Source organism: Taurulus bubalis, assembly GCF_910589615.1.
Source record: "Taurulus bubalis genome assembly, chromosome: 7".
Lineage (NCBI taxonomy): Eukaryota > Metazoa > Chordata > Actinopteri > Perciformes > Cottidae > Taurulus > Taurulus bubalis.
The window spans coordinates 20,338,799-20,364,153 of record NC_136595.1 but is presented as its reverse complement, the minus strand read 5'-3'; the positions used below and the strand labels follow the sequence as shown (position 1 = coordinate 20,364,153).

The 25,355-nt window shown below is 40.5% G+C and overlaps 1 protein-coding gene across 1 annotated transcript; it reads right to left on the bottom strand.

Annotated features, from left to right (window-relative positions):
- Nucleotides 1-713: 713 nt before the first annotated feature.
- On the bottom strand, nt 714-25,193 carry eps15 (epidermal growth factor receptor pathway substrate 15). Its single transcript, XM_079221000.1, has 25 exons — nt 25,149-25,193; nt 22,210-22,251; nt 21,425-21,514; nt 21,275-21,322; nt 21,077-21,172; nt 20,893-20,955; nt 20,117-20,242; nt 19,307-19,366; nt 18,702-18,929; nt 18,312-18,457; nt 17,433-17,589; nt 16,136-16,218; nt 12,970-13,042; nt 11,425-11,586; nt 11,063-11,260; nt 10,545-10,955; nt 10,195-10,275; nt 9,846-10,008; nt 9,574-9,618; nt 8,895-9,292; nt 8,202-8,271; nt 7,994-8,064; nt 7,045-7,180; nt 6,755-6,948; nt 714-2,957 (listed from the first exon to the last, which is right to left on the bottom strand). The coding sequence occupies exons 1-25, from the start codon at nt 25,173-25,175 to the stop codon at nt 2,811-2,813; spliced, it is 3,315 nt and encodes a 1,104-aa protein (XP_079077126.1). The 5' UTR covers nt 25,176-25,193; the 3' UTR covers nt 714-2,810.
- Between the last annotated feature and the right edge of the window lie 162 nt (nt 25,194-25,355).

The window sequence follows — 25,355 nt, the reverse complement described above, 5'->3', positions numbered from 1 at the left end:
TTACCAAAGTGCTGCGGTTAAGTACAAGGTACTTTCCTTTCCACCAAACTTTAGAGCAAAATATTGTACTTTTTACTCCACGAACGCTCGTTAAGTAGCAGATAAAGATTTTACAAACCTCAGCTTCCTAACTCAAGCTTGTATAAAATCAAATGAGTTGAAAGAGATAGTTAATCATATTTCTGTATTCTTTACTATGTAAAAGTACAAATAAAACAAAGTAAAATACCAGTAAACATACTGCATAAAGAATCTTAAGTAAAAGCAGAAGTACCTTAATGTACTGTTGCCCATGAGACTGTTACATTATTATGTGTTATTGGATTATTAATACAAATACATTATTATTTATAGGCATCATTTAATTTTTGGGGGGTTAAGGTGGAGCTCATGCTTGTAACTTTGTGTACTGTTGGGTAGTTAATCTGTAACGGTACATCATATTTTATGAGGTTATGTGTTTCAGATGGTGAACACCGCAGTACTTCCGTCTGAAATGCAGTGCAGTAGAAGTACAAGGTAGCATATAACTCAAATATATTGCAATCTGTTTAACTACAGTACAAGTAAGTCTTAAGTTACTTTGCACCACTGCTTTTTTTTTAACTCAACTAAGCTAGAATGCAGGATTTTTTAAAGTAAATTAACTAAAACTTCTTCCACCACTGGCTGTTTAAGACATGACTTGATCCCAGTAAGAACAAACAAACAGCAAAACTACACGTGTTTAATATTTATTCTGTTTCAATTAAATGCATTACATATTCTGGCCAAATAATGATTTTTTTTTTTCTCTACATGTTAGAAAATACAAAATAAAAATACAAGTAGCTTTTAAAAAGTTTTTATGGGTAAGCCTAACAACATAAGTGGTTCTTGATTTGCTAAAAGGAGTCTGTACAAATGACAGTAACATGTCAGGTGCAATTAAACTGTAGTATGACAGACGGACAACTGCTGTTATCTTGAGTGAACCGTTAGTAGGAAGTGCAGCTTTAACCACAGACAGTAAACTAGTTAAACATGAGAAGAGGAAACTATGACGATGCTCATTTCTTCTTAAAGCCGAAAAGTGACAAAGAGCAGGAAGAAGTTTGGTCAGAAATCAGCAAAGAAAAGGTCAATGAAAGCCTCCTGCTGTACAACGAAGCCTTCACTTGTTCAGAGAACCATCACAGTTTAGCACTCAGTGTTAAGTAACTCCTTTTCTGGGAGAAAACACAAAAGTACTCAGCAAGAAGAGAAAGAAGCACTGGCTGATCCACTGCTCTGTGTTGTGTGTTTTAACTGGTGTGTTGTTGTGGAAGACAAACTGCTCCACCGAAACGCAGAGAAGCTAATCAACTTTTACTGACTCTGTGTAATCCAGTTAGTCTCTCAGAGAGGAAGCATCTGGAAATATTAAACGGCCATACAGGCGATAACAAAAGTCGAAACAACAGTGGCTCACTTCAAAATGGAACCGGGTGTGAAATGGACTACTTGAGGAAGTTTATATTTTTCCAGAAACTCGTTTCATTAAAAGGCGTCTGCGTTAGGGAGACTGCCGAGTGCCTGACCCTTGATCAGTGAGGATCAACAAGACTATCGACACTATTTAATGGAAGTGGGCAAACATCGGCTTTTCCACACTCTTTGATTCATCTATGACAAGTTGGTTTGTTAGTGTCAATAATAAAGACATTAATAAAGAGTTTCAAACTAATTAAAAGAAACTAAGTATTTGGTGTTGGACTCTTTCTCTCTCTCAAAAAAAAAGGTTATTGTTTTGTGCAATCCCTTGAAGTGTGCCCTGAAATGTAATGCCAATTAATATGTAATCATTACATGTAATAGTTGTAGTATCATTCTTTTCAGTATCTCACAAAAAAGTTATTGACAGAGAGATGCTGCGCAGAGCAACACATTACTGAAATTTAAAAGAAATTAAAGTATCAAGAAGCTGTATGTGGTAGCATATCATATTACATTTGTGTATAAATCTGCACATGCGTTTCACATTTCTGGTAACTTCCAGTTAAACAAGTAGAAATGTTGTCCTGAACGAGAACTTTTTTTAATGAAAATCTCATCGGCCTTCTGCCATCATACGGAACTATATAAGTACATGGTCACTCCATAAAAAGACTGACTTGCACTTGCCTCGAAAACACTTTCCCCACTCAGCCACATGGTCTTGAAAATACACTGTTAAAAAAAAATTAGGTTTATTTTTTGGGGGCTCAACAAAACGAGTGAGACTATTTCTAATTAAAGAAATCTCATGAAATTCTCAATATTACTTCAGAAGCTAGAGTGAGCCGAGCTTTAAGAAAGTGTAGCGAGTACTGTTAGTGGATAAAGATAGGACTTCTGACATGGCTATTTCAATCAAGTTTTGAGTGCATTAAATAAATTACATTCTGGAGAGTTAATGTGACATTTTGTAGCATGATGTGGAAATCAACGGAGCAATCTCTAGAGCCACATTCACTGCATTTCATTTTTCGACAATCCATTCTTCAGAACACTCCATCCTGGTCCTCTCCTCCAAAACAAGACCAACAGGATGGGGGGTGGGGGGGAGAAAAGAATCAATACTGCATTTCCAGTGACCGGTGAACACAGTCTGGGGAGAAGGAGGAAGATTCAGAGATGGGTTTGTTCCAAGAAAGTCTCTTCAATGAGTCAGCGGGTGCTGCTGAATCAGTCTTGTACAGTCCCCACTTTGCTTTGGTGCTTTCTGGGCTGGGCCAGGCTGTGCCGTGCCGTGCCGTGCCGAGCCAGGTCAGTGGACGAGGGGAGGGGAGGAGGGAGGCGGGACAAGCTCCTCAGGAGAGTTCAGACTGGCTGAGTGCGATGGCCAGCTCCAGGTCCTCTTGTTCCTGCTGGGTGAGCCTGGCAAGTCGCTCCTTTTCCTCTCGCTCGCTCTCGCGCTTTGCCCACTCTATCATGTCTTCCTCCGTTGGATACTGCTTCTTAAACACACACACGTCACGCACACACACACACACACACACACACAGAAGGGGGAAGGAGAAAACACACATATGCAAAAGAAATATGGGGGAGAGGAGACAAAGACAAACACATATACAGTTAACAGACTCTCAAAGATATATTAACACACTTATTCTTACAGCCTGCTGGTACTAGGTAACCAACAATAGCTGCAATTATATTATGCATACTACTATCATTACACGTTATATGCTTCATAATGGGACTGTTTTGTATTTGTATTACATTTCACAGTTGTTGTTTTTGTGCCTGGCCCTTAACATCCTTAACATTAAGGATTTATTATTAGTGTTCTTATACAACAGGATTGAACAATGAAATGAAGATGTAATGTAATCCCGGAATCATGATTAAAAGGAATAATATCTCAGATGGATTTTTTGGCAATTTTTTTTAGGACAATCTCAATAATTCAGATATAAAAATCAGTCAATATTAGTTATTTTTTTGACTTAACTCATCACATACACAGATTCTCAATAAGAATCCATTAAATGTGATTGTTATTATTATCATTATCAAACATCTCAGAGCTGTGGTGTACACACCATTTAATAGTTATTAAAGTTGCAGATGTTTGAGGAATATTAGGTAAATGAACACGCTACAAAGGTCCCTGGCTTTTTTCATAAATCCCCTTATTGTGGTTTTTAATGAGCACTTACTGGCTCAGTAATATTTCTATTGAGGGTAAAGTAGCATCAGATCTCTCAATGCCTGAACTGACATTCATCATGAACCCACTGACAATTGACCTTTCTCAAAGTGGACATTTTGACATGTTCATTGCAGAACAAGCACATGTGGAACTCATTCGACTAATTTGCAGGTCATCTATTTATCTGTGTCGGTAAGCTGACTGTAAATCAAAAATGGTTCACATCCCTCATTGAAACACCAGTGACCTGACAAACAACAAGCCATTTAAATCAAATGTCCCTCTATCAAAGATGACCATGAACAACAGAGTGGCAGTCTTTGCCGCTCAGGCGTGTCCTCCTCCCACATGGTGTGGAGGCATGAAATCAGAGATGGAAATGAGACGAAAGTGTGAAAGCCGGGATCTCTGCTGACGAATGTTAATGCGAGACGTGAACCAAAAATCAACTGTGTAGGATCACAACGACAAAGGAAGAAAACTTTGAAATACACAGAAGGCTGGTGAAGACAGTTCATTGTTACAGATCGAACATGCACTGTGCCAAGAGGTTCAGATTCTCAATGACCGACAGATGGAAGCATCCAGCATGTGTGTGTGTGTCCCCCCCCCACATGCAAATGAAAAAAGGCAGTGATGACGACGTTCACGAGCAGACGTTTTTTAAGATGAATTTGGTGTAGAGTGCGCAGAACATGCATGACGACAACATTGAAGAAACATCTATAGATTTTAGTAGAGAACGTGCATTTATTACTTGTAGCTGGTACATCCCACTGCTGCTTTTAAATATAAATGAAATCAGACATAAATGAAGTACTTATGATGTGTTTTAGAACTCAGTTTAAAGAAACCATAGCTGGTACTTTTGTCTTAACTTTCAGATATTGAAGTGATTTAGTGAGATTCTGTCAAAGTGCTTGTAAGGACCATACTGGTACTTTTGCATGTTTCATCCCATTTACCATCATGGCCAAACATTTAACAAAGCATGCCACTCTGTAGATAACTGGATATATTATATATTTTTTGGGCTTTCCATGAGGCCACTATAATATCTGAATATATATAAATATGAACATACAAAGACATAAAACATGCTTGAGATAAAACTACCAAGATTATAACCTGTCTACCTTCATTATTGTGTAAAAATGCACATATATGTCCACGTTTACAATTTCACAACAAAGCAGCAATGACAGAACTGACAAACAAAAGAAGGCTGCTTAAAAAGTAGGACTTAAATAAACTTAAATTAATGCTTTGGAAAATGCCAACGTTAAAATGTCAAAGTATAGTCACAACTAAATGAACTGAATATGCAAAAAAATGTGGGTATGGTCCATTAAGCTCAGGCATTTGCAGATAATAATATCATGGATGCACATAGAAGCCAGAGATGGTGCCCTTGATTCAACTCTTTATTCAACTTTCTTGACAGAGGTGTAAAGACACACAGACAGAGAGAATACAGGCGATCTGTTTCTCCACAACACACTGCTGACCAGACAAGGGCCGAATGGAACTGATAAGTAAAAGGCTGAACAGATGCAGGGATAAATAAATAGCGGCATGTGTAGAGGAAAAAAATAAAGACGATCTGAATGATGGGAAAAGCAGTGAGTGTGAGTGAATGAAAGCCAAACACACAGTTAGTGCGTGCAGGTCAGGGTTCAACAACATGCAGGCGCAGTCAAGTGGTGGGAGAGGCTCTAGAATCAATACGGCCTCTAAATTAAAGTCATCATCCAAAATTCACAGTACATTTCTATGCAGTATTAAAAAGGGAAGATCGGAGAGGATTTTATAACTCTTACCAATTTATTCCTGATAAACTAACAAGGGTTCAACCAATGTTTCGATCAAAGTACAATGTCAAATATTCCTGTTATTTCCGCTACTTTTTTAAATTTTTTGCACATATTAAGTAATTCCCTTTTTATTCTCGGTTGAAGCAATGTATAATTGTATACAATATATATAGTTGCTTGTGAGAAGAAATTATCAGATGCATTATTTCCACACAAAAAAAGCATCTTATGTGTAGCTTAGCTGCTACAAATTTGTCCTGGAGCATATGAAATCTATGAGTTAGTAACAACAGTAGCACTTCATGAAACTCTGAGTTTATAGGTTGAAACTGTCTGAAATGGGCTCTCACTTAAGAGGCAGCGGGCACTACTCTGCACCTCGTTAGTCAAGGTCACCTGATATAATGCCTTTACGCCACAAAAGTGTCGACTCAGAAACATACGGACTATGCACACAGTCACTGGGTCAGACCCAAAATAGGCACTTTGACCCAATGGCAATTAGAAATTTACCTGAAAAGCAATTTCAGTGTAAAAAGGTGAATTGTTGAATGAAATGTTTTGCAAGAAAACACATCTTATTTCAGAATGAACGGTGCATAGGCACAGGCTGTAACGTCAGTGTACTTAGTTGAGATGGAAACAAAAGTCAAATGCAAGCAGCCTCTCATCTCTCCATTCACTGCCAACCATAAGGATCGCAAAGGTAGATGTGTAAAATCAACTAATTTGAAACAGATCTCGTGTCCGTTTCTACAAATATTTTACAGAGTTAATATATCAATATATCTATAATTGCCATTATGTCATTTTTGTACATTTCCTCATAAAGTTAGACAGTGCAACTTCAATCATGGGGCATACATTAAGTGCAATCCCAATACAAATCAGTGACAGAAAATAAGTACAAGTATAAAGAATCTTTAGATGGCAAAAAATATATATTGCCTTCCTAATAAAGAGCTAAAATATACACCAGCAGCAAAATAAACTCAATTCTAAAAGCTTAATAGCTTATGTTAGCTTAGCTCAAGAAAACAAGCTTATCAACAAATATAGCAAATATAGCATCAGGAACCTGTGTGACCATTTACATGAGCCGATTAGTTCACTTCTTTGGGACATTTTAATGGCAGTGGATGGAGTTATTTATAAAGCTGGCCTGATTTGCTTGGTGGTTGTGACTTTATTAATTTATTAGCAGGAAGAAAAAAAAAAAAAGAGAAGAGGGCAGTGACTAGTCAGAGTCAGGTGAAGGTGAGGGAGAGGGCGAGGTGCTCACTTTGTCAAAGCTGGCAAATCGGTCAGCTTCCCGTGCGTTGTGACGAGGAGGGGAGGAAGGGGCGAAGGGGTCGGCTAAAGGATCCTTAGCAGGCAGGGAAGAGGAGGAGAAGTCTCCTGAAGGCTGCTGGAGGAAGGGCCCTCGTCGTTGGAAGGCGTCAGACGAATCCGTCCTGGAGATGGTCGATCTTTTACCTGAGGCACAAACACAGACCAGTTAATGAATGTTGAAATGTCTGATAAGAGAAACCACAAGTTGACAACAGTTACCTTTTCATAGCAAGTACTGACCTGGAGGTGGAGGAGGTGGTCTGGTTGGCGTACCCGTTTTTGGGGGCAGGGCTGGGGGCACATCAGGGCCAGCAGACTGGCTCTCTTCCTGGAACAGGTTCCTATTGTTGAGGCCAAACTGGTCAGCACCGTTTGTCTGCAACAAAAGATTCACACCAAATCAAATACATACAGTATTATAGGACAGCATATGCTATCGTAAAAACACAAGGAAACAAATGACACAGGGAGTCGCTAATATAGATCAAAGCTGGAATCACAGCAGCCTATTTTGCGATTGGTAAGGACTTTATTCAGGGTGTTCCATACAGAATCAATGCATGTTTGCCATTTTTTGCAAAATCACTCTGATTTAAAAGGCATTGTTAATCAATGTATTGGGGCAACATTCAAAGAATGTATGAAATTGCTATAGTCTGTATAAAATATGGACGTAGTCTCCGTGACGTCACACATAGGTTTCTGAAGAGCATGAGTCATGAACAGGGATATTAGGGAAAGAGAACAAAACAATTATTTGTCTCGGGCTGTAAACGTGTTGATTTCTACTGTAAAGTTTTAACATGGTGGTCTATAGAGATTTACTTTCTTTTGGAGGCAGCCTCAAGTGGCCAATTGAGCGACTGCCGTTTTTGGCACTTCCACGTTGGCTTCATTTTTCAGCCCCTGAGGTTGCCTCATGGATATTGCTCATTAAATTATGCTGCTTGTTGTATGTACTAAATAATGAGTTTAGTGTCCAATTCCCTCCACAGAGAATAATCACGTCCAAGTGTTCAGCTGTTTCCTCCCAAAAAACCACAACACACTGAATGACTCACTCACAGCCTCCCTGGAGGTTCCAGTTTGACGGTAGACTACTTCCGCCTACTAAACTAAATTATATCCAGTGTGCATTGTCAGCATTGTGTATGTTAGACACGGGACGTGAACAACACCTCTTGATTACCTTCGTCAAAGCACTGAAATCTGCAAAGCCTCCTCCAAACGATTCATTACCAAACACAGCCGCAAACGGATCTGAAACACACACGCACATACAAGTCACGGAGCATATCAAACACACTCATACAGACTCTGTTGTTAGTGTATTTGATCATTTCAACAGCTGCAATGGCATCCGTCCCCAGAAGGTGGCGCTACACCACAAGGCATACCTGGATCTGAGCTGGCGTTTACTGTCGTACCACCTGGAGCAAATGGGTCATTGGATGCTGCAGAGTCCTTCTAAAAAAACAGAACACATTGTACTAATTAATATCTTAATATCTTAATCTTAATATTTTAGCATATTGTAGAATAAACTCTGCAGTGGACGTGAATATCCTGAAACTTCACTAAACTTCACTTGATTCACTAGAACTATGAAGTGATGAACATTATGCCAAAACAAACTGCTGATCGCATTCATCACTTTTATCCAAACGTTGATTATTATTAATTATTATCATTTATGTTTTCTTGACCGATTAGGAACACAAAATCTAACAAATGTGTTAATACCACGTTCAAACAGTTCCTGTTGATAACTCTTTAGACTAGGTAGACATGGCTAAAATAGCAGCATAAACAATAAAAAAAACAGATATAATAATTAAACAATACTGTATACTACTACAATACTAGTAGCACAACATATGAAGATGTGTTACAAACTTCCTGTCATTTTAATACATCTGAATGAATGAAATTGCAGGTATTTTTGCATAAAATACAAATTTTAGTTAGATAATGATGAAAAAACTGGCTTTTTGTTCAACTCGTTAAAAATATGGGCCTGTTAACTGCCTCATTTAAATAAATCTGGGAGTGAGTACATTGGGACCCGGTTGTATGGCAGGCCTACTCACCACGGCCAGATCTGAGGAGGGTAGAGAGCAGCTGAAGGGATCGGCCTCTGCAGCTTGGGAACCAAACGGATCCGCCTCCCTGGTGGCATTCTTTTTGCCACCAAACGGGTCAGAGATGACCAAATTGTTCCCTGTGGTGCTGAATGGATCCTTGGCTGCTGCAGCTGGATTGGTAGATTTTGAGGAGAAGGGATCTGGACCTGCTGCTGGTCCAGCTGCTACGTCACTAGGCTTGGTTGCAAACAGGTCTGGTTCTGGGACACCAGCAGTGGTACCAAACAGATCAGCGGAACTGGCAGTGAATGGGTCGCCTGAGGCAAAGGGGGCGCTGGGGGTCTGGAAGAAAGAGTCTGCAGCAAAGGGGTCGGACCCTTTGAACGGATCTCCACCAAATGGATCTGATTGAACAGAAACAGCAACAGATACAAAGTGTCAACATTTGATATTGTAGAATTGGTTCATGCTTGTCAGATAACACATCAAATATACATCAATGAATTTGGGGGGAATTTGTTTCATATGAACCGTTTACTGTCACACACCAATTACCAAGCCAAATTCCTTGGATTTGGCTTGGCGATTGGTGTGTGACTTGGCAATAAAACCGTTTCTGATTGTGATGAAATTAATTAGTTTGCAAGTTAATCACTTTCAAATAGGGATTTGACTGGGAACTCACCTGCAACATCTGCTTTTCCAAATAGATCATCTTTGAATGGATCGTCTATAAGGTTAAAAAAATATCATGAATTTGACCACATTTAGTCTTTAGTACAAAAATGTATTATGCAACCTCATTCTGCAAGTACCCAAAACTAATCTACAATAAATACAATTAAATCTGTAAAACCAATCACTTTAAAACGAGTAGGTCAACATATGGAACCTCGGGCATTGAGACATCGTATTTGTAAGCTATTAACTAAATATAAGACGTTTGTTGGAACTCACGGTCAGTAAACGGGTCTGAATGGAAGAAGTCCATCTCAGGCAGGGAGGGAGGGCTGGTCTGAGGCGGCATAGAGCGAGGGCCGACTTGAGGTGGTAACGAGTTGGTGGGGCTTTCCGGGGACTCTGCTGGCTCCGGTTCGCTCTCCGGCTCTGGCGATGCAACCTGTTGAACAGAAACAGGGTTCTGCTGACATGTTTGACCACGACAAAATTGATTTGTTGTGTTTACACTACACATGATTAATGAATGCCTGAAAACCTCAGACATGTGTTTAACAAAGATCTGTGGAGTAAGAAAACTCACTTGGCTAAATGATTCAAGTGTACCTCAGTTACTCAGGGCTCTTACCTTTGGTGGGCTCTCTTTAGGCAATTCCTCTGTATCATTTATGAGCTCTGGGGAGACGTCGGGTCTCGGGCTACTGTTTTCCTGGAGACATTAGAGACAACACATGACTAGTGTTACTTAAAGTGATATATTCTGACAATTCATACATTATATTTTACATTTGGTAAAATTCCTGTTTTGCTACATAACTACGATCACACCTAAAGTAAAAGTAGTTGGCTTGGTGGGTGCAAAAAAGAAGGTCCCATTTTTGTGTAGTAGTGATAAAACAGTTGTAGTAGGAACTGGTAGATAGGCATTCTTTCCATCGATACAAAAGGAGTGATAACTAAGGCAAGTGTATTTATTACCCTCGCTGTGTTGTCCAGTGGTTTGGCGAGGGCCAATAGATTATTGTACACGTCACAGGAGGTGAGACTAGTATAGAGATCATCCAAGGCATCATGTTTCAACTTTTCCTCCTCTAGAGTCTTTGGACTCTCTTCCTCCTTCTCTTCTTCCTCTCCTTCCTTCTCTTTTTGATCCGACTGTTCTTTCTGCGGACTGAAGAGAGCTGACGGATCTTCTTCCTCCTTCAGCTCTTTAGGCTGGTCCTCCTGGAAGAGGTCCTGCTGGAAGGGATCCCCCTGGCGCAGCTCTGCAGTGAAGCCGGTTGATCCGTTGACCATGACAGGAGAGCTGTCCTCCAGGGCTCTTTTCCAGCTAAGCTGGGAAGTTACTGACCTCTCTTCCACCTGAAGGTTGTTCAGTTTCTGCTGAACCTAAGAGAGCACAGAGGTTCAAAGAATAACACGGAGAAAGAGAAAAATAAAAAAATAGGTCCTATTTTCTGCGAAGAAAGGAGATTCATAGATTCCCACAAACCGACCTGGGAAACTTGTGTAAAGGAGTCGCGGACAGACTCTTGTAGAGGCGTGAGCTGCTCCTCAGCGGCCTGGACCTTCTCCTGCAGCTTCCTGCTCTCCTCCTGCAGAGCGAGGAGCTCCTCTCGGGCCTGAACCAGCTCCTCCTCAAACTGGCATATCTTCTGTTCCTGGTCCTCATGCTCCGACTGCAGCGAGGAAATCTGGGACAAACGTTACCGTTATGAATAGGCTGGAGCCATGGACTGGAATGCGTTATTCATTTATACACCTGCTGTGCTTTGCAAGTGGTGTTCAGTCATTTCTATAGTCACATAGCTTTCCAGTATTGAAATAAATACATTTGTTTAAATTCTACTAGACCTACCAGATGGGTTTCTTGGTTGGTCTGCTGGCGAATAAAAGTCAGCTGCTCCTCCAGGGAGGCTTTTTGTTGGTCCAGCTCGTCCAAGGCATCCTGGACCTTCTGACGCTGAGCCTGGAGCCGCTGCAGCTCCTCGCTCTCCTTCGCCACCTCAACCTGTAAGTCCTGCAGACAACAAGCTAAAGATGTGTTTTCTTTCACAGGCAAACTTTGGTAGAAAAACCAAATAGAATAGGAAAAAGATGAAGAATAACAGATTATAATTATACTGATTATTTAATATATGGATAATTACGGAAAATAAATCAGGGGATTCTTATGTTTTTCCAGGCACTCAAAATGCAGAGGAATAAGAGAACATCTAACATGCACATTTTAAACAATGTGTTATTTACATTACCTCATACCCCGAGAGAAAAGGACAAAAAGAAATGCATGCAAAACGGATCAAAACAACCATAGTTCCAAACAGCAGAGACACAAAGCAGTCCGATATGTGAACGAAAACAGATTGACAGGTTCGCTACTGGGACAGAAGCGGCGGAGGGAAAGGGAGAATAGGATGCAACGCAGTTGTCTGGCTGGACTCAAATCAGGGATTTATCACCAACTATAGAATCACTAGTTCATTACGGGTCCTGACGCATGTTTAAAGATCTTATATAAATGTAGTCGGCCTACCCAACTAGATTTGTTTTCATACCCACCAAAAAGATATTTTGTGTTTTTTTAGAATTGTTGTTTTAGCGGTTTTCCTGTACGGTACGCTGCTTCCAAGTGTAAATGCACTGGAAAATTACGCTCATCTTGAGAAACCAATGGCTTTCAAGTGATGGCTGTCAGAGATCTCTGTCACTGTGCGAGACCACCACAAATAAAATTCCCCACCTTGGAGAAACACTGCAGGGGAGGTCTTAATATAGAATCTGTGACGTGGGAGCAGTACAGATCACAACAACCAAAAGCACACAATATGTGATGTCCAGGATATATTTAGAAAAACCACAATACAGTATGAATTGCCAAAAGCACTTCAGGCAACCCTCCAGTGGAGCTACGCAGCTACATCACCGTGAGACTCCCTTGAGCTCCATCTTCGCACTCCAGCTGAATTCCCACAAGCGGAGCAGACTAGCCCTTTAAGCCATCTGCTCTCAAAATAGAGCCCATGTCTCAGGCTCAGAGCAGACACGCCTACACAAGAACACCAGCCTCTCCCTCTCTGAGAAACCTTAACTGTGTTTTTGAACGAGCGTCTACGTCTGCCAGCCGAATGCATTATTGATCTCTTCCTCCTGTATTTACATCACAGCAAAAGTGAACAACTGCTTCAGCGCCTCCTGGCTCTTGCCAGCTGCTTCGTCTGACCAGGAGTTTTATCCAGCAGAAATACCAACATGCTCGTACAACAAGCTGTGTTCCAACACTAATCCTAAATAAAAAAATGCACACAACCTTGTCATGGCCAAAAATCCCTGTTTCTGTTTGTGGCCACCGTACTGAGACCAGAGACAAACTCGCAGCCAAACCGAGAAAGCGAGATCTTACCTGCACTTCGGTGCTGCGTTGTCTGATGGCATCCTCCTTCTCCTTGATCTCCTCTTCTACAGAGATCTTCTCCCTGGGGGTCCAGCACAAGAGACAGGAGTATTTAGCCACAGTGGACAGAGCGGGAAGACCCGGGACTCCAAGCCCACCCAGCCCCATCCAGTTCTCCACTGAGCCTTCTTTACCCTGCACCTGAACCACCACCACCTCCTCTCCCTGAACCACCATGGTGTCCCGAAATCACAACTCCACCGTACAGAGAGAGACACCTGAACGTCTGCAGCTGTGTGTGTGTGACCTGAAGAAAAGTAGAGTGTGTGTGCACGACGCTGTATGCGTGGTGAGGGCGAGTGTTGTAGAAAGTCAGACTGTGCTTGCTCAGTCAAACGTGTGGGAGATGAGGAGTGAGAGGCAGATGGCTGCTTGAGGATGGAGGGAGGAAGAAGAAAGGGAGGAGGGACGAGTGATGATGAGCCAACCTACAACATCCATCGTTTGCACTGCTTCTATGTTCATCCTCTCTTACCCTTTCATCCACCCAGCCAGAGAGGAAATGGAAAGGGGTGGGGAGAGGAGAACAGAGCCATATTGACTGGTGTATAACCAGCAATTAATAATTGTGTATTTTATTTTCCGCTATTGCCTTATAACCATAAGAAGGCACATCGTGTGTGACAGTCAAGGTGCTGATATGGTATCAGACACCAAAATGTCAGCCCATTTTTTGTCTGCAGTCATTAAACCTTATTATTAATCATGACTGATATCAATCATTATGACAAGGCAATTTTTGATACGAATGGAACCATAATAGAGAGATGTGGGTTCATTTTGCGCCAGATTTGGATATCCAATATTAGATTGTGTAGGATTGCATTCACATACCCATCTAATGTTTTCAACTCAGATTTCTTGAACATTTTAAAAATAACGACACTAAAAGGGTTTTATGTCTAATACATGTATTAAAAAAGAATCAATTGACTGACGACATTGAAAAAGCTTGTTACAAATATATATCCTTTGATTTAAATGTGCTACTGGATCGACCCCCTATAACTATTTCTGTAAAGATGCTGCTTCACTGTTTTCTCACAGTGATTAGGAAAGCCTAATGATAGGAAAAATGCAACATAGATTTTGAATTATTGTTTCAGCTCTGAAAACAGTATTAGTATCCTCAGCAAAAGATAACATGTAATATGCATTGTGTGCATTTGTTGTGGAAAAGCCATTCACAACACAACACTCAGTATTCAGTTTCACATTTAGATGACTAAACTAAAAAGGCACCAACCTTAGAAAGCGCTTATCTTCTGACTTTCATTTCAACACAGACTAAAAATAACAGCAGCTATATTTATATTCTCCCTCATCAAAAAGCACAATTCTCTTGATAACAGTACATTCCTCTCCCAGCAAACCTAGAGTCAACTCAAGCCGAGTATCATTTATATTCTCCTCTTACCCATTATCTTCATCATCACTATCCTCCTCCTCCTCCTCATCTTGAGCAGAAGACTGCTGCCACATTTTGAAGCATTCACAAATATGAATCATCTCGTCAAGCTCCTCTCGATCTGCTGTCCGTCTGAAGCTCTGATCTTGACTTAGTTTCCACTTCTATCCATATTTCGTACCTTTCCTACAACAGCTGTCCTCTAGTGTGAGTGTGTGTGTGTGTGTAAAAAGTTGGGGGGTGGGGTGGAAGGCCAACTTTCTCACTTCTCACTTCTCCCTCTCAGCTTTCACAAAAAAGGGAAGCTGAACTCCAAAACTGAGACTGATAAACCATCATATACGGTAAACCAAATTTATCGTATATGATATTTCTTCAACCTAACTTTAGGTGCAGACGAAAACTGTGAAAAGTCTTTTGGAATTAAAGAGGATGGAGCAAAAAAATAAAAATCATAAATATATAATACTGTTGTTGTCATTTAACATTTCTTTTTGGCTAGAAGTGAAGAAATAGTGTACATATGATGTCTCCTTCCACCTCACTGTCAAACAGCAGCTACATAACATAGCCATCTGCTGTGTTTGATAGCCTGCAGCAAGAACACAAATGTTTATTTATATCATCTGAGAGAGTGGGAGTGAAATAATCTTGAACCAGTATTACACTCTTTCACCTAGTGGGGTTCACAAATAACAGCTTTAGCTTGTTTCCAGATGTCCGGAAAATATTTGGGCAGCCTAGTTCAGTGTTTCCCCTCAGTTTACACAACTCTCACGGAGATCCCCCCCCTACGGCGTAACGTAAACATTTAGCTGAAAGTACATGCATTTCGCCATGTATTTATTAATTAGTTAGTTTTATGTCCATGTACTTTTGTAATATGTTAAGTTCTCAATAAAGATCTTGAAATACAAATTTATTTATTTTTAAATTTAAAAAAAACTGCATTTACTCTTGCTGCAGCCACCTGTAATACTGTACCAGTTTGAGAAATACTGAATTAAAAGGAAACATGGTGTTCATTTCTTTTAATGACAACCACAAAGTGTGCACGTTTATTTTTCGGGGCTTTTGAAAGAACATTTACAGAGCCTATCGTGTGCGTGCACGTGCCTGTGCGCATCGGGACGGAACTAAACGTGCGACCATGTAGAAACAGAAATGACATGCCGTCGTGTAGATAAGATAAACAACATAAGGCCATTTAGTGTGTTTAATAAAAGAACAAGGTGTAGACATGTTCTATAGGAAAGGGAACATTAAATTACTTCTGTTGTGATCTGGTGCTATAGAGAACATTAAATTAAACAAAATTAGCTCAACCTAATGATATTAGGGTAAACACTGTAGTTCCTTCAGTTTGTGGGAAACACTACATCCTGCTGGTCAGTCGAGTATACAGAAGGTTTTTATCCCAACTTGACATGGACCATGGTCACATTAAAGGATATTTGCCAAAATCTTTTTCCAAAAATACATTTATCACAGCTGCGCCTCATCACACTCGTATTGATCTTTTTTGGATGATATTTTATGCACATCACAGTCAAAAACTGCACTTAAAAACTGCTTGAGTTTTGGATGATGGAAATGATTTAGTGCAAACAAGTACGGGCCATCTGTCCTGTCCCCTCCGGTTACATAACCTCATTAGTAAGATGCCGTTTTCCATTTTTTGGGATGAAAATTAGAACAAAAGCTTACTTTTGTAGTTCGACAATCTCGTTACTGAGAGAGTCCAGCTCCTTGATGGCAGAGAAGTCAGCGGCCAGGTTCGCCGCGTTGTTCTGAAGAGGACGCGAGGAGGAAAGATACAAGAGGATTAAAGTTATGACTGATGGTAAAACACCACAACAACTATGACACTTCATATACTGTCAGCTAAGAATTACTTCTCATCACATACGAAAGACTAATTGTATTACACGAGAGAACTGCAACATTACTACTATGTTGATGAACATGAGAGTAAATGTACAAAAGAGTTACAGTGATGGCTTTACCACACATGAAGCCACTGATGGAGACACAAAATGGCAGAGATAGGCGTGAGACTAGAGTAATGCTACTGGTACTACATGACATTAACCTAGCTGATTGATTTGCATCTACATCCCGGATGTGTAGCTGTCGCTGCATCCCAAAATACTTAAAAAACATCAACCTCTGCTCTTCTCAGTTTAACTCATTTGCATATGATGGTGAACTCAAGGAGGAATATAGATGTCATATATGGTAGAAACACAAATGAGTGAGACAAGGCGGAAAGATGACAAAGAGAGGCAGCCTGTTAAAAGTAATGAGATGCCCCCGAGTCAGTAAACTACCACACACACTCACTCAGGATCATCCCACTGCACGTGTGAAGAGGATGCAATGTAAAGTGGGAGGTAAAAGCAAAAAAATTGTTGCATAAATTGGAAAAGAAAGAGACACAGCTGCAAGCTCAGAAAAATCCAAAACAGAAGAAAGGAGGAACAATGTCTAAAAAAAATATTCAAAACAAAATGTATTTTTATCAAAATATACAAAGAATATCAGTCAGTTATGTTAGCATGCTAAAATAATATTATATAGGAAACATAAACCTAATAAATATACAAAGGCAGGAAAAAAGCAATAAGTGACAGATTGTTTTTATGCTTAAAAAGAAAAACATATTGCCAAAGGCCATCAGCTGTTATTAGGGATGCATCGGTTCTGAATTAAGGCTGGGCAATATGGCTTTTCTCATTTATTTAAGAATTTTAGAGCAAAACTATTAGATTTTCTGAGAAATTCAAGTATGTACTTTTTATTATCAATTTAGACAACATAATTGTGTATCAAAAAACCTCGATATATGATTTCATCACAGTGATTCCATTGAAAGATGGAAAATGTGTATGTTGAATTATCGGCCAGCCTTAGTTCTGAATTCTTTATGGAAACCAACAACAAAAAAAAAAATCACGACATCCCAGATTATTATTCATAGACTTGAACTCTCCGAGTGACCCACCTGTTTGACGGTTTGCCGGTCAGATGGAGGTATCATCTCTGGGGCGAGAGTCTGCGGTGGTTCCAGGCCTTTAGTCAGCCTCTGATTGATTAGATGAAGCGCCAGGGCAAACTGCTCTCGGGTCAGTTTCCCGATGTCTCCAATGTCACAAAGCTCCCTGAGAACACAAACAGACACGCGTTACATCAGAGAGTAACGATTTACACCTCAGGCAACGACTATTTGTGAAGGCCTGACTGATCGTCATGTTCAGTAGTTATGGAGGACAACACACAGGACAGTCTGAACGGAACAGAAGCTAATCAGATAAAAATCCATATTATGTGACTTGTCAGCACGCACTGCAGCGCTGTTATCACCCTGCGCCAGTATCAACTAGGACTATGTGTTCACTGTCATTACATTAATAATCACAGGCATTATATTTTTCTAGTTTTAACCTTGAGCAACATTGACTATTTTCAACACCAATCCTGAGTCAAATGTTCTATTATATTCTATGTTTATCAGCTGTGGGAACAGCATGTGTGATTTTACATGATTTTGTGCAGCCTAATGCCAATAAAATGTACTTTGGCAAATGTGTATATGTTATTTTCTTGAAATGACATCTTTTGCATGAAAAGGGAACCCTACTCTGTTGCATTTCCAGAGGTTTCTTCCTATTTTTTTTCACTAAAAAAGGTATTTGTTTTTGCCTTATCCCAAACAAAATCTGTGATTTGTGGATTTTGGCCAATATAAAAAGTAATTGACTTGACTAGTGAATAAAAGATCATAAAGATCAAGCAAAACGTCTCAAATCTATCTACAACAATAGCTACTCGGCTTCACACGCTGCCGGAGGAGCTGAACAGGAGTTTTGCCGTCTCTACCTACCAGATACGTGCAAGTGTGGCAGAGGGAAGCCCGGTTTTCAAGAAGATGTCTCGGACTTCAGGTCCAGACACAAGGCCGTCCATGTCACCATCAGTCTTGCTGAATAGCTCATCATACTTTGCTTTGTCTGCCGACGACACCACCCACTGCGCCGGCAATACAAAAATACTTTTAATCAGCACATTCAACATCATAATAGAATTTAATACAACCTTCACTTAACGACACTAACTCAGAACTTACCTTCGCACTCCCACTCTTCTTGTTTTTTTGGAAGACACACTGAACAAGCCAGTTTGAAATCATTTTAAATGTTTGTTGTTGTAGCTAAGTGGCAATGAAAAGCTTTTCAGGCAGTGCATGCAGAGGAGAGACAGGTACCGTACTCACAGGGGCAGCTGCTGGTGTCGGGACAGGAGCGGGGGCAGGTTTAGGGGGGAGGGGCATGGTCTTAGCAGCGTGGGAGGAGCGACTGTCTTTGACTGAGGGGGGCGAGGGTAACAGGGGCATCACGGGAGGCACCGAGGGTTTTTTCCTCTTGGAGGGTGGAACCAGGGGAGGTGGTAGGGACATGGGAACAGGCTCCCCCTCCAGGGCTCTGTACACCAGATACATGGCCTGGGAAAGGGCAACAAAAAAAAATCAATGATAACAGACGATTACCAATAAAGTCGTTGCTTTAGTTATTATTATTGTCCTCGCACTTCTTCCAGGTGTCTTATTTGTTCCATTGAGGGATACAGAAATGGTTGTACTGTAGAATATAAGCATACACATAAAAAGTGAAGACACTTTTTAAACTACTCCTAAAATATTCAGATAGTGAAGACTGGGGAAAACCATAAATAGAAAAGCTTGATATGATTTAGATTCTTGGGGGGTCAATGCTGTAATAAATTGAAGGAAACAGCAGAGTTGAATATATCATTTAAAATACTGCCTAAACTGAAACTAACTGACTGTAACCTATGTGGTCATATTGGCTAATTTCTTACCACAGAAAATTCATCTCTGTCCAACATGCCATCTCTGTCGATGTCACTGAGCTCCCACACCTTCAACACAAATACAGACATTATCAATGAGCATGCATCATTCCAAAACTGTATGACACATAATAACACATGACCCTGAAAGCCCTGACTCGCTACGGATTCTCACTTCCTCTCCGAATTCATTTTCTACCCAACTTTATTTTCCACATTATTTTTTTTTCCCTTTTACTTTCTGCATCGTATCGTTTAATTTGTTATCATTTAGGCTGTAACATATGGAAACCATTGCGTAATATACAATCTGATGGAACAGTCTGTCTATCATTTGTTGCTTTTAGTTTTTATAAAGGATATTTTGCTTTGCTAGTTAGCTAAGTTTGTTTTTAAAAGCCACCTGTGCAAATTGGTGACTATTTACGTCTTCTGTTATTTTTAAAAACATAGGACTTCCCCCTTTATTTTGGTCACTTTGCATGCAGGATTATTTCTAATCACTCCGTTGCTACTCTGCTGGCTTTACAAATACCACACATGAAGCCACTGATGGAGACACAACATGGCAGGGATGAGAGGGAGACTGACCGAAGAGTAATGCTACTGCTAGGATACGTTACATTACATTAATTTAGCGGATTAATTTGCACCCACCGCTGCATCCCAAAATACTCATTTTAGCTTAACTCCTACGTATATGATGATGAACTCAGGGGAGGAATACAGATGTCAAATGTGGTTTAGTTTTGGAAACCGAAACAAAAATGAGAGACAGAGATAAAACTATTGTAAAAGTGTCCTGTTTGGAGATCATACCCTGCCAAGGATGTCCACTGGCAGTTTGGAGTTCAGCAGGACAGGCTTGACCTTGTCTCCTGTCAGAATCCCTCCTGCAGGACCCAGACTTTCAAAGATAGCGTCAAACTTCAACTTCTCCTCAGGCTGGGGAAGAAAACCAAACAGATGTTAAATGGTTAGAGACAATTCAAATGTAATGTATTCCAGATGCAGCTACAGGAGAAAAAAAAAAATACTAAAATGTTTAAAACTCTTAAATTGAAGCCTGTATCAAGGAGGAAGAATATGGATGCATTTCTTTCAAATTTGAAGCTCAGTTGTCAGTTTGATAAATTATTGTAAAATCACTGATGTACACTCAAAACATGCTTTTTTGTTTGTTTAACAGTCAATCAAATTAAATATTAATTATCCAGGGAGGCTGTGTCTCAATCACATTTCAGTAAGCGGTGCTTAAATTCCCCATCATATGACTCTTCTTTACAATCAACGACCTTCATTTAGGTCCAGGTGAGTAAATGACTATGTATTGTATTGATGTCTGATCACATTAATGTTTATATACAACTAGTACAGCTGTACATGTCTGTGTCATATTGAGCAGATATCATTTATTTTACATGAACACAACAGGAAAGATCAGACTGTGACGAATGCATTTAATATTTTACAACCGCTATATCCTGTTGTGGTTCTCTTATGAGCAAGAAAAAGACATCAAGGCACATTACGATGAAACATAGATCACTATCTTACATTAAGACAAAAAGATAATAAGCTTGCGAGAGCCTCACCTTGACAACCCAGGAATTGTCTACAGCCACTCCTCCTGCTAACAGCGGGCTGCTTGTGTCATGCTGGAGATAAACAAAACGGCGTTATTCTTCAACTCCTCTAAAAAATGTTTTACTATTCCAATGTTCAAATTAAAAAAAAGTACAAAATAAAATGGTTTGTTATGCACAGTAGCAGACGTACAAATTTCGGGGGAGGAACAGCCACATTAAGGCTCCTGAGCGCCACCTCCAGGCCATTTTGAGCACAGGCCACCAACCGCAAAGCTATGAAGAATTGCTGAGGAACAGAGGTGCGTTAGGTGTCATGAATCTAGTGATCAAATGCACATGATGCACATAAAACAAACAAACATGATGTGACACCGCAGTGCATTTCTACCTGCTTGTTAAGAGCACCTTTACGTTCAGAGTCTGCCAAATCCCAGACCTATGGAGTAACACACACAGTTGATACATTTATGACCATAAACATAAACAGCAAAGACAACAGAGACGTAATGATACTGCACTGATCAGACTCTTTGCCCACCTTCCCCAGGACCAAGTCAGCCAAGCCAGACCTCTTCAGGAACAGAGCTGCATCAGCTGCCGCCACCCGCCCACTGCCAGTTGGATCAACCTGCACACAAACACCACACAGTCATTATAGCTTATGCCATCCCAGAAACATTAGTAACATCTGCACTGCTGAGAAAGACACTGAATGTCTTATTAGCCAAAAGCATTTGACCACAACACAAATATGTTTGAATTGGAGAAAGAGGGAGGCAACATATCAAAACTGTGAGAATTGTCCTGCGGGATAGGAGTCTCTGAATCACTTAAATCAATACTGACAATAAACCAAAGCTATTTTCTCAGCGGTCTATTCGCTTGGTATTTATTGGATCTGTTGGTAGTCTTTCATGAAGCTCACAGTGAGCTCCCCTGACATGTCAGGCAAAGGGAAACATTATTAATTCATGGAGATATTTCCTTTACTGGACACAGAAACCGGAACAGAAAGGAGAGAAGAGAGATCACTGCTCACTGCTGAAGCCCACAACAGTTTATTGAAGCAGCTGAAGCTTGTTTACAATATAAAAGGGTCCGGGCACCCACATTTATTTTTTAACTTTAGACATCTCTTATCCAGATCATTTTACAGCACAATGCAATAACAGTCAATTAATCTTAAAATTACTTTATAAAATAATAGCAATGGGCTCAACACTTAATGGTATATTGTAAGAGCAAAACAATAAACACAGAGCAAACACAACACCAAAGTCAAAAGAAATATTGTTTTATTTTTGGCAAGATGTATTTACATACCTGCCGATAGTATTTGTCATAAATAGGATTTCCAATGGAGAGCTGTAAAGAAAGGAAAGACACTTAAATACCCACATTTGAGTTTACAGAATAAACACAACAAGCTCGTAATTTTACCACATTTAGAAACACCTTATACAAATGTAACCACCCCACTGTTTAGGTTTGTTTGGTCAAATCCCTAAACTTACCTGTCAGTTTACAAGCTTAAATGACAAGTGTGTTGGCTACAGCAAGTGTGTTACTGACTGCGTCAATGCAGCTGTCAAAATGAAGAAAAAAGACTGATCCACTACAGATGACAGATGCAGACATACTTTTCAAGCAATGTGTTAAATTCTGCTTTATGTTTCCTCATCACTAAACAGCTGGATTATTTGTCAACGGCCCAAAACATCTGCTGGGTGGGAGACGAACAGACGGAAGAAACAAATGCAGTTAATTTTGTTCAATATGCCAAAGAATAGCTCTCATAAAACATATTTATCATTAGATAGAAAAAGCATGGAATTGTGTTCTTTTCAGATTTGGGCTGCAACTAATAATTATTTTCCTTTTCAATTGCTTTTCATTAACCAAAAAATATTATATGAAACACCAGAAGTTCCAGAAAAAGCACCATCACAAGACAGACCAACTTTCCGAAAACCAGATACATTCAACCAGTAAATGTTTGGTATGTTTGCGTGACAAATCAAACTATTATCAAACTTGCCTGCAAATCATTTTCTCAATCAATTTATTGTCTCGGCGCGAGCAGATGATAATTTGGGGGGAGTTACAATTGTGTCATTCCAGGCAAAAATAAGCACATTTTCTGGAGAAAAAGAGAATGTGTCATACACCATAAAGTGAACATATATGCGCTACAATGATGAAGAGGGTTCCTGCTGAATGGAAAGCAGAGAGTAATGACTTCAGGACAAAGGCTAACCTTCCCTAGAGTACTAACTAGTGATGGTCAGCGAGACACTTTCAACAGGGCGTCGATCCACAGACAACTGCTAATTTTACCTTCTGTCATATCCTCTCTAAACACCCCCCTTTCCGGTGTTACGACAACTGTCCACTGCTGGGCAGAACAGGAAAATAATCAGCATTTCCTACTCCATATAGCTGTAACTGACAATTTGGTTGTTGGAACTGTGACTCAACCGCCGAGTGGCTATTCAACCGGTGCTTAAAAAGGCATCGTAATTTTCTCCCACAACCAAATTGACATGCTAAATCATTTCATAATGTAAAAGTAAAGTATAGCAAAGATCTGTCAGTCTTGTTACAGACCATATAGTTTGGGCACAGATGAAGACTTAAGATGAAGACTGATGTGGCACCTTGCACGGTAGCTCCTCTCATCACAGTGGGTGAATGATTCCTATGTAAAGCGTCTTTGAGTATTCAGAAAAGGGCTGTATAAAATCAAAGTATTATTATTATTAAAAAAAGAACGCAGCCTGCGATCAGCATGGTTATCCGTCAGCTTTGCCAACTGCCAATTTAAAGCGAGTTAGCGGTGTTCACACACACACACACACACACACAACACACACAACACACACACACACACACACACACACACACACATCTTTCTCTGGCCAATGCAACTTATTTTCTCTGACACACAATAGTGTGCCTGGAACTGTTGGCGACTGTAACACTGTGGTCATTGTACTGGTGACTCTTTAATTGAGCATTGAAAAAACACCCCTCAATCATTCCCCAGCCAGCCCATACAAAACACAAGCAGATAGCAAGATGCATTTCAGTGCAGGGGTTGACACGCCAGTCTAGTTTGTTCCAATTCCCTAATTCACCCATGGCAATACAAACACATTAATGTACCGAGTAACACCAAACAGAAAGTCAGTAGGCGGTAACGCTGACAGCACACTTGAAACAAGCGTTGCTGCCTGACAGTCCAAAGAAGTTTCACAACACAGAAATACAAACACAGGTTTTTGAACTCTTCTGTGCGAGATAATAGTCAAAGTCAAAGCAGCTGGTCCCAGACCTGGTCTGGGACCATAATCTACTTATTAGATCTAGCTGCTCTATGCTAAATAACTTATTTACCATGCAAACACTTTTCTACACCAACTGCAGCATTTAAGTTGGCCAGCAGCTGTGTGACATTTTGTGACATTAGTGCTGACTGATGGCTACTCTAGTTCACTTCCTCTTACTGGTTGAAAAACAACTGTTCACGATATTTGGAGGGGTTTTTTCTGTTGATATAATGGACAGCAGCAGCAGCAGCAGCTAACAGGCCAACAGTTCACGTTGTCCACTTCGGAAAGGTCACGGACACAAGCAACTAACCCGGTCAGTGGAGCATGTTTACCTCCAACAACAGCCATAAACCGGTTGGTTGTTCAGTCTCACCACATAACACATGGTTATTATAACACCAAATGATTGTAACGTCCAATGAGTGCAGCTCAACTTGCTTTATTTGATTGTTTTTAAAGCAGTAAACAGTGTTAGCAGACATGACAGTGAAGCCACAACAGAGCCATACATGACGATCTCGTACTAACATCTCTTCGGACCAACTAGCTAAACGAGGCAGCACATACAACAACCACCACAACGTGTCCACTTCCCACCCGAAACGACTCCCCAAAGCAACGTCTCCCATCTTATCTCTCAAGTTTTAAAAACACCAACACACAGAGTAGCCGTTAGCTAGCAGGCTCGCTAGCTAGCTACGCCCTTACGCAGTCCCCGAAGAGATTAAGGCAGAAACTTTTCCCAGTCACAGCGGCGCTGAACTTCCACAAAGAGAGACGAGGGTCGAGGTGAAGCTCGCGTTTCTCGTCCGCCTCGTTTCTCTACCTCCCCTCCACGACGCGGTTGAAATGTGTCCCCCGAGCCGAGCGGGACGGCGGACACGAAACCGTTTGCTGCCGTTAGATGTGAGTTGTAAGAGACAGTGTTACCTGAGTGAGAGACAGAGTGGCAGCCATAGTGTTTCTGTTTCCCACTGCTTTCACGCTGCGCTTTGCTGCCAGACACAGACAGAGAGGCCGCTGAGAAAACCCGGAGCTGGATCTCCAACGGCCGGAATCGATTCACGCGGAGGACCCGGAATACAGACTTTCCTCATACGTATCTGTCTCATGTGGGCTCCCGCCAGCGAAACGAAC

Bases quoted from the DNA above. Each gene is read 5' to 3' on its own strand.
- eps15 (XM_079221000.1), bottom strand. From the start codon at position 25,175: ATGGCTGCCACTCTGTCTCTCACTCAG. The intron at 9,619-9,845 runs GTGAGTTCCAAC...TTAACCTTATAG, and splicing joins TTCAGACCCGTTTACTGACC to ACGATCCATTCAAAGATGAT. The intron at 7,181-7,993 runs GTAATCAAGAGG...CTTTTGTTGCAG, and splicing joins ATTTCAGTGCTTTGACGAAG to ACAAACGGTGCTGACCAGTT.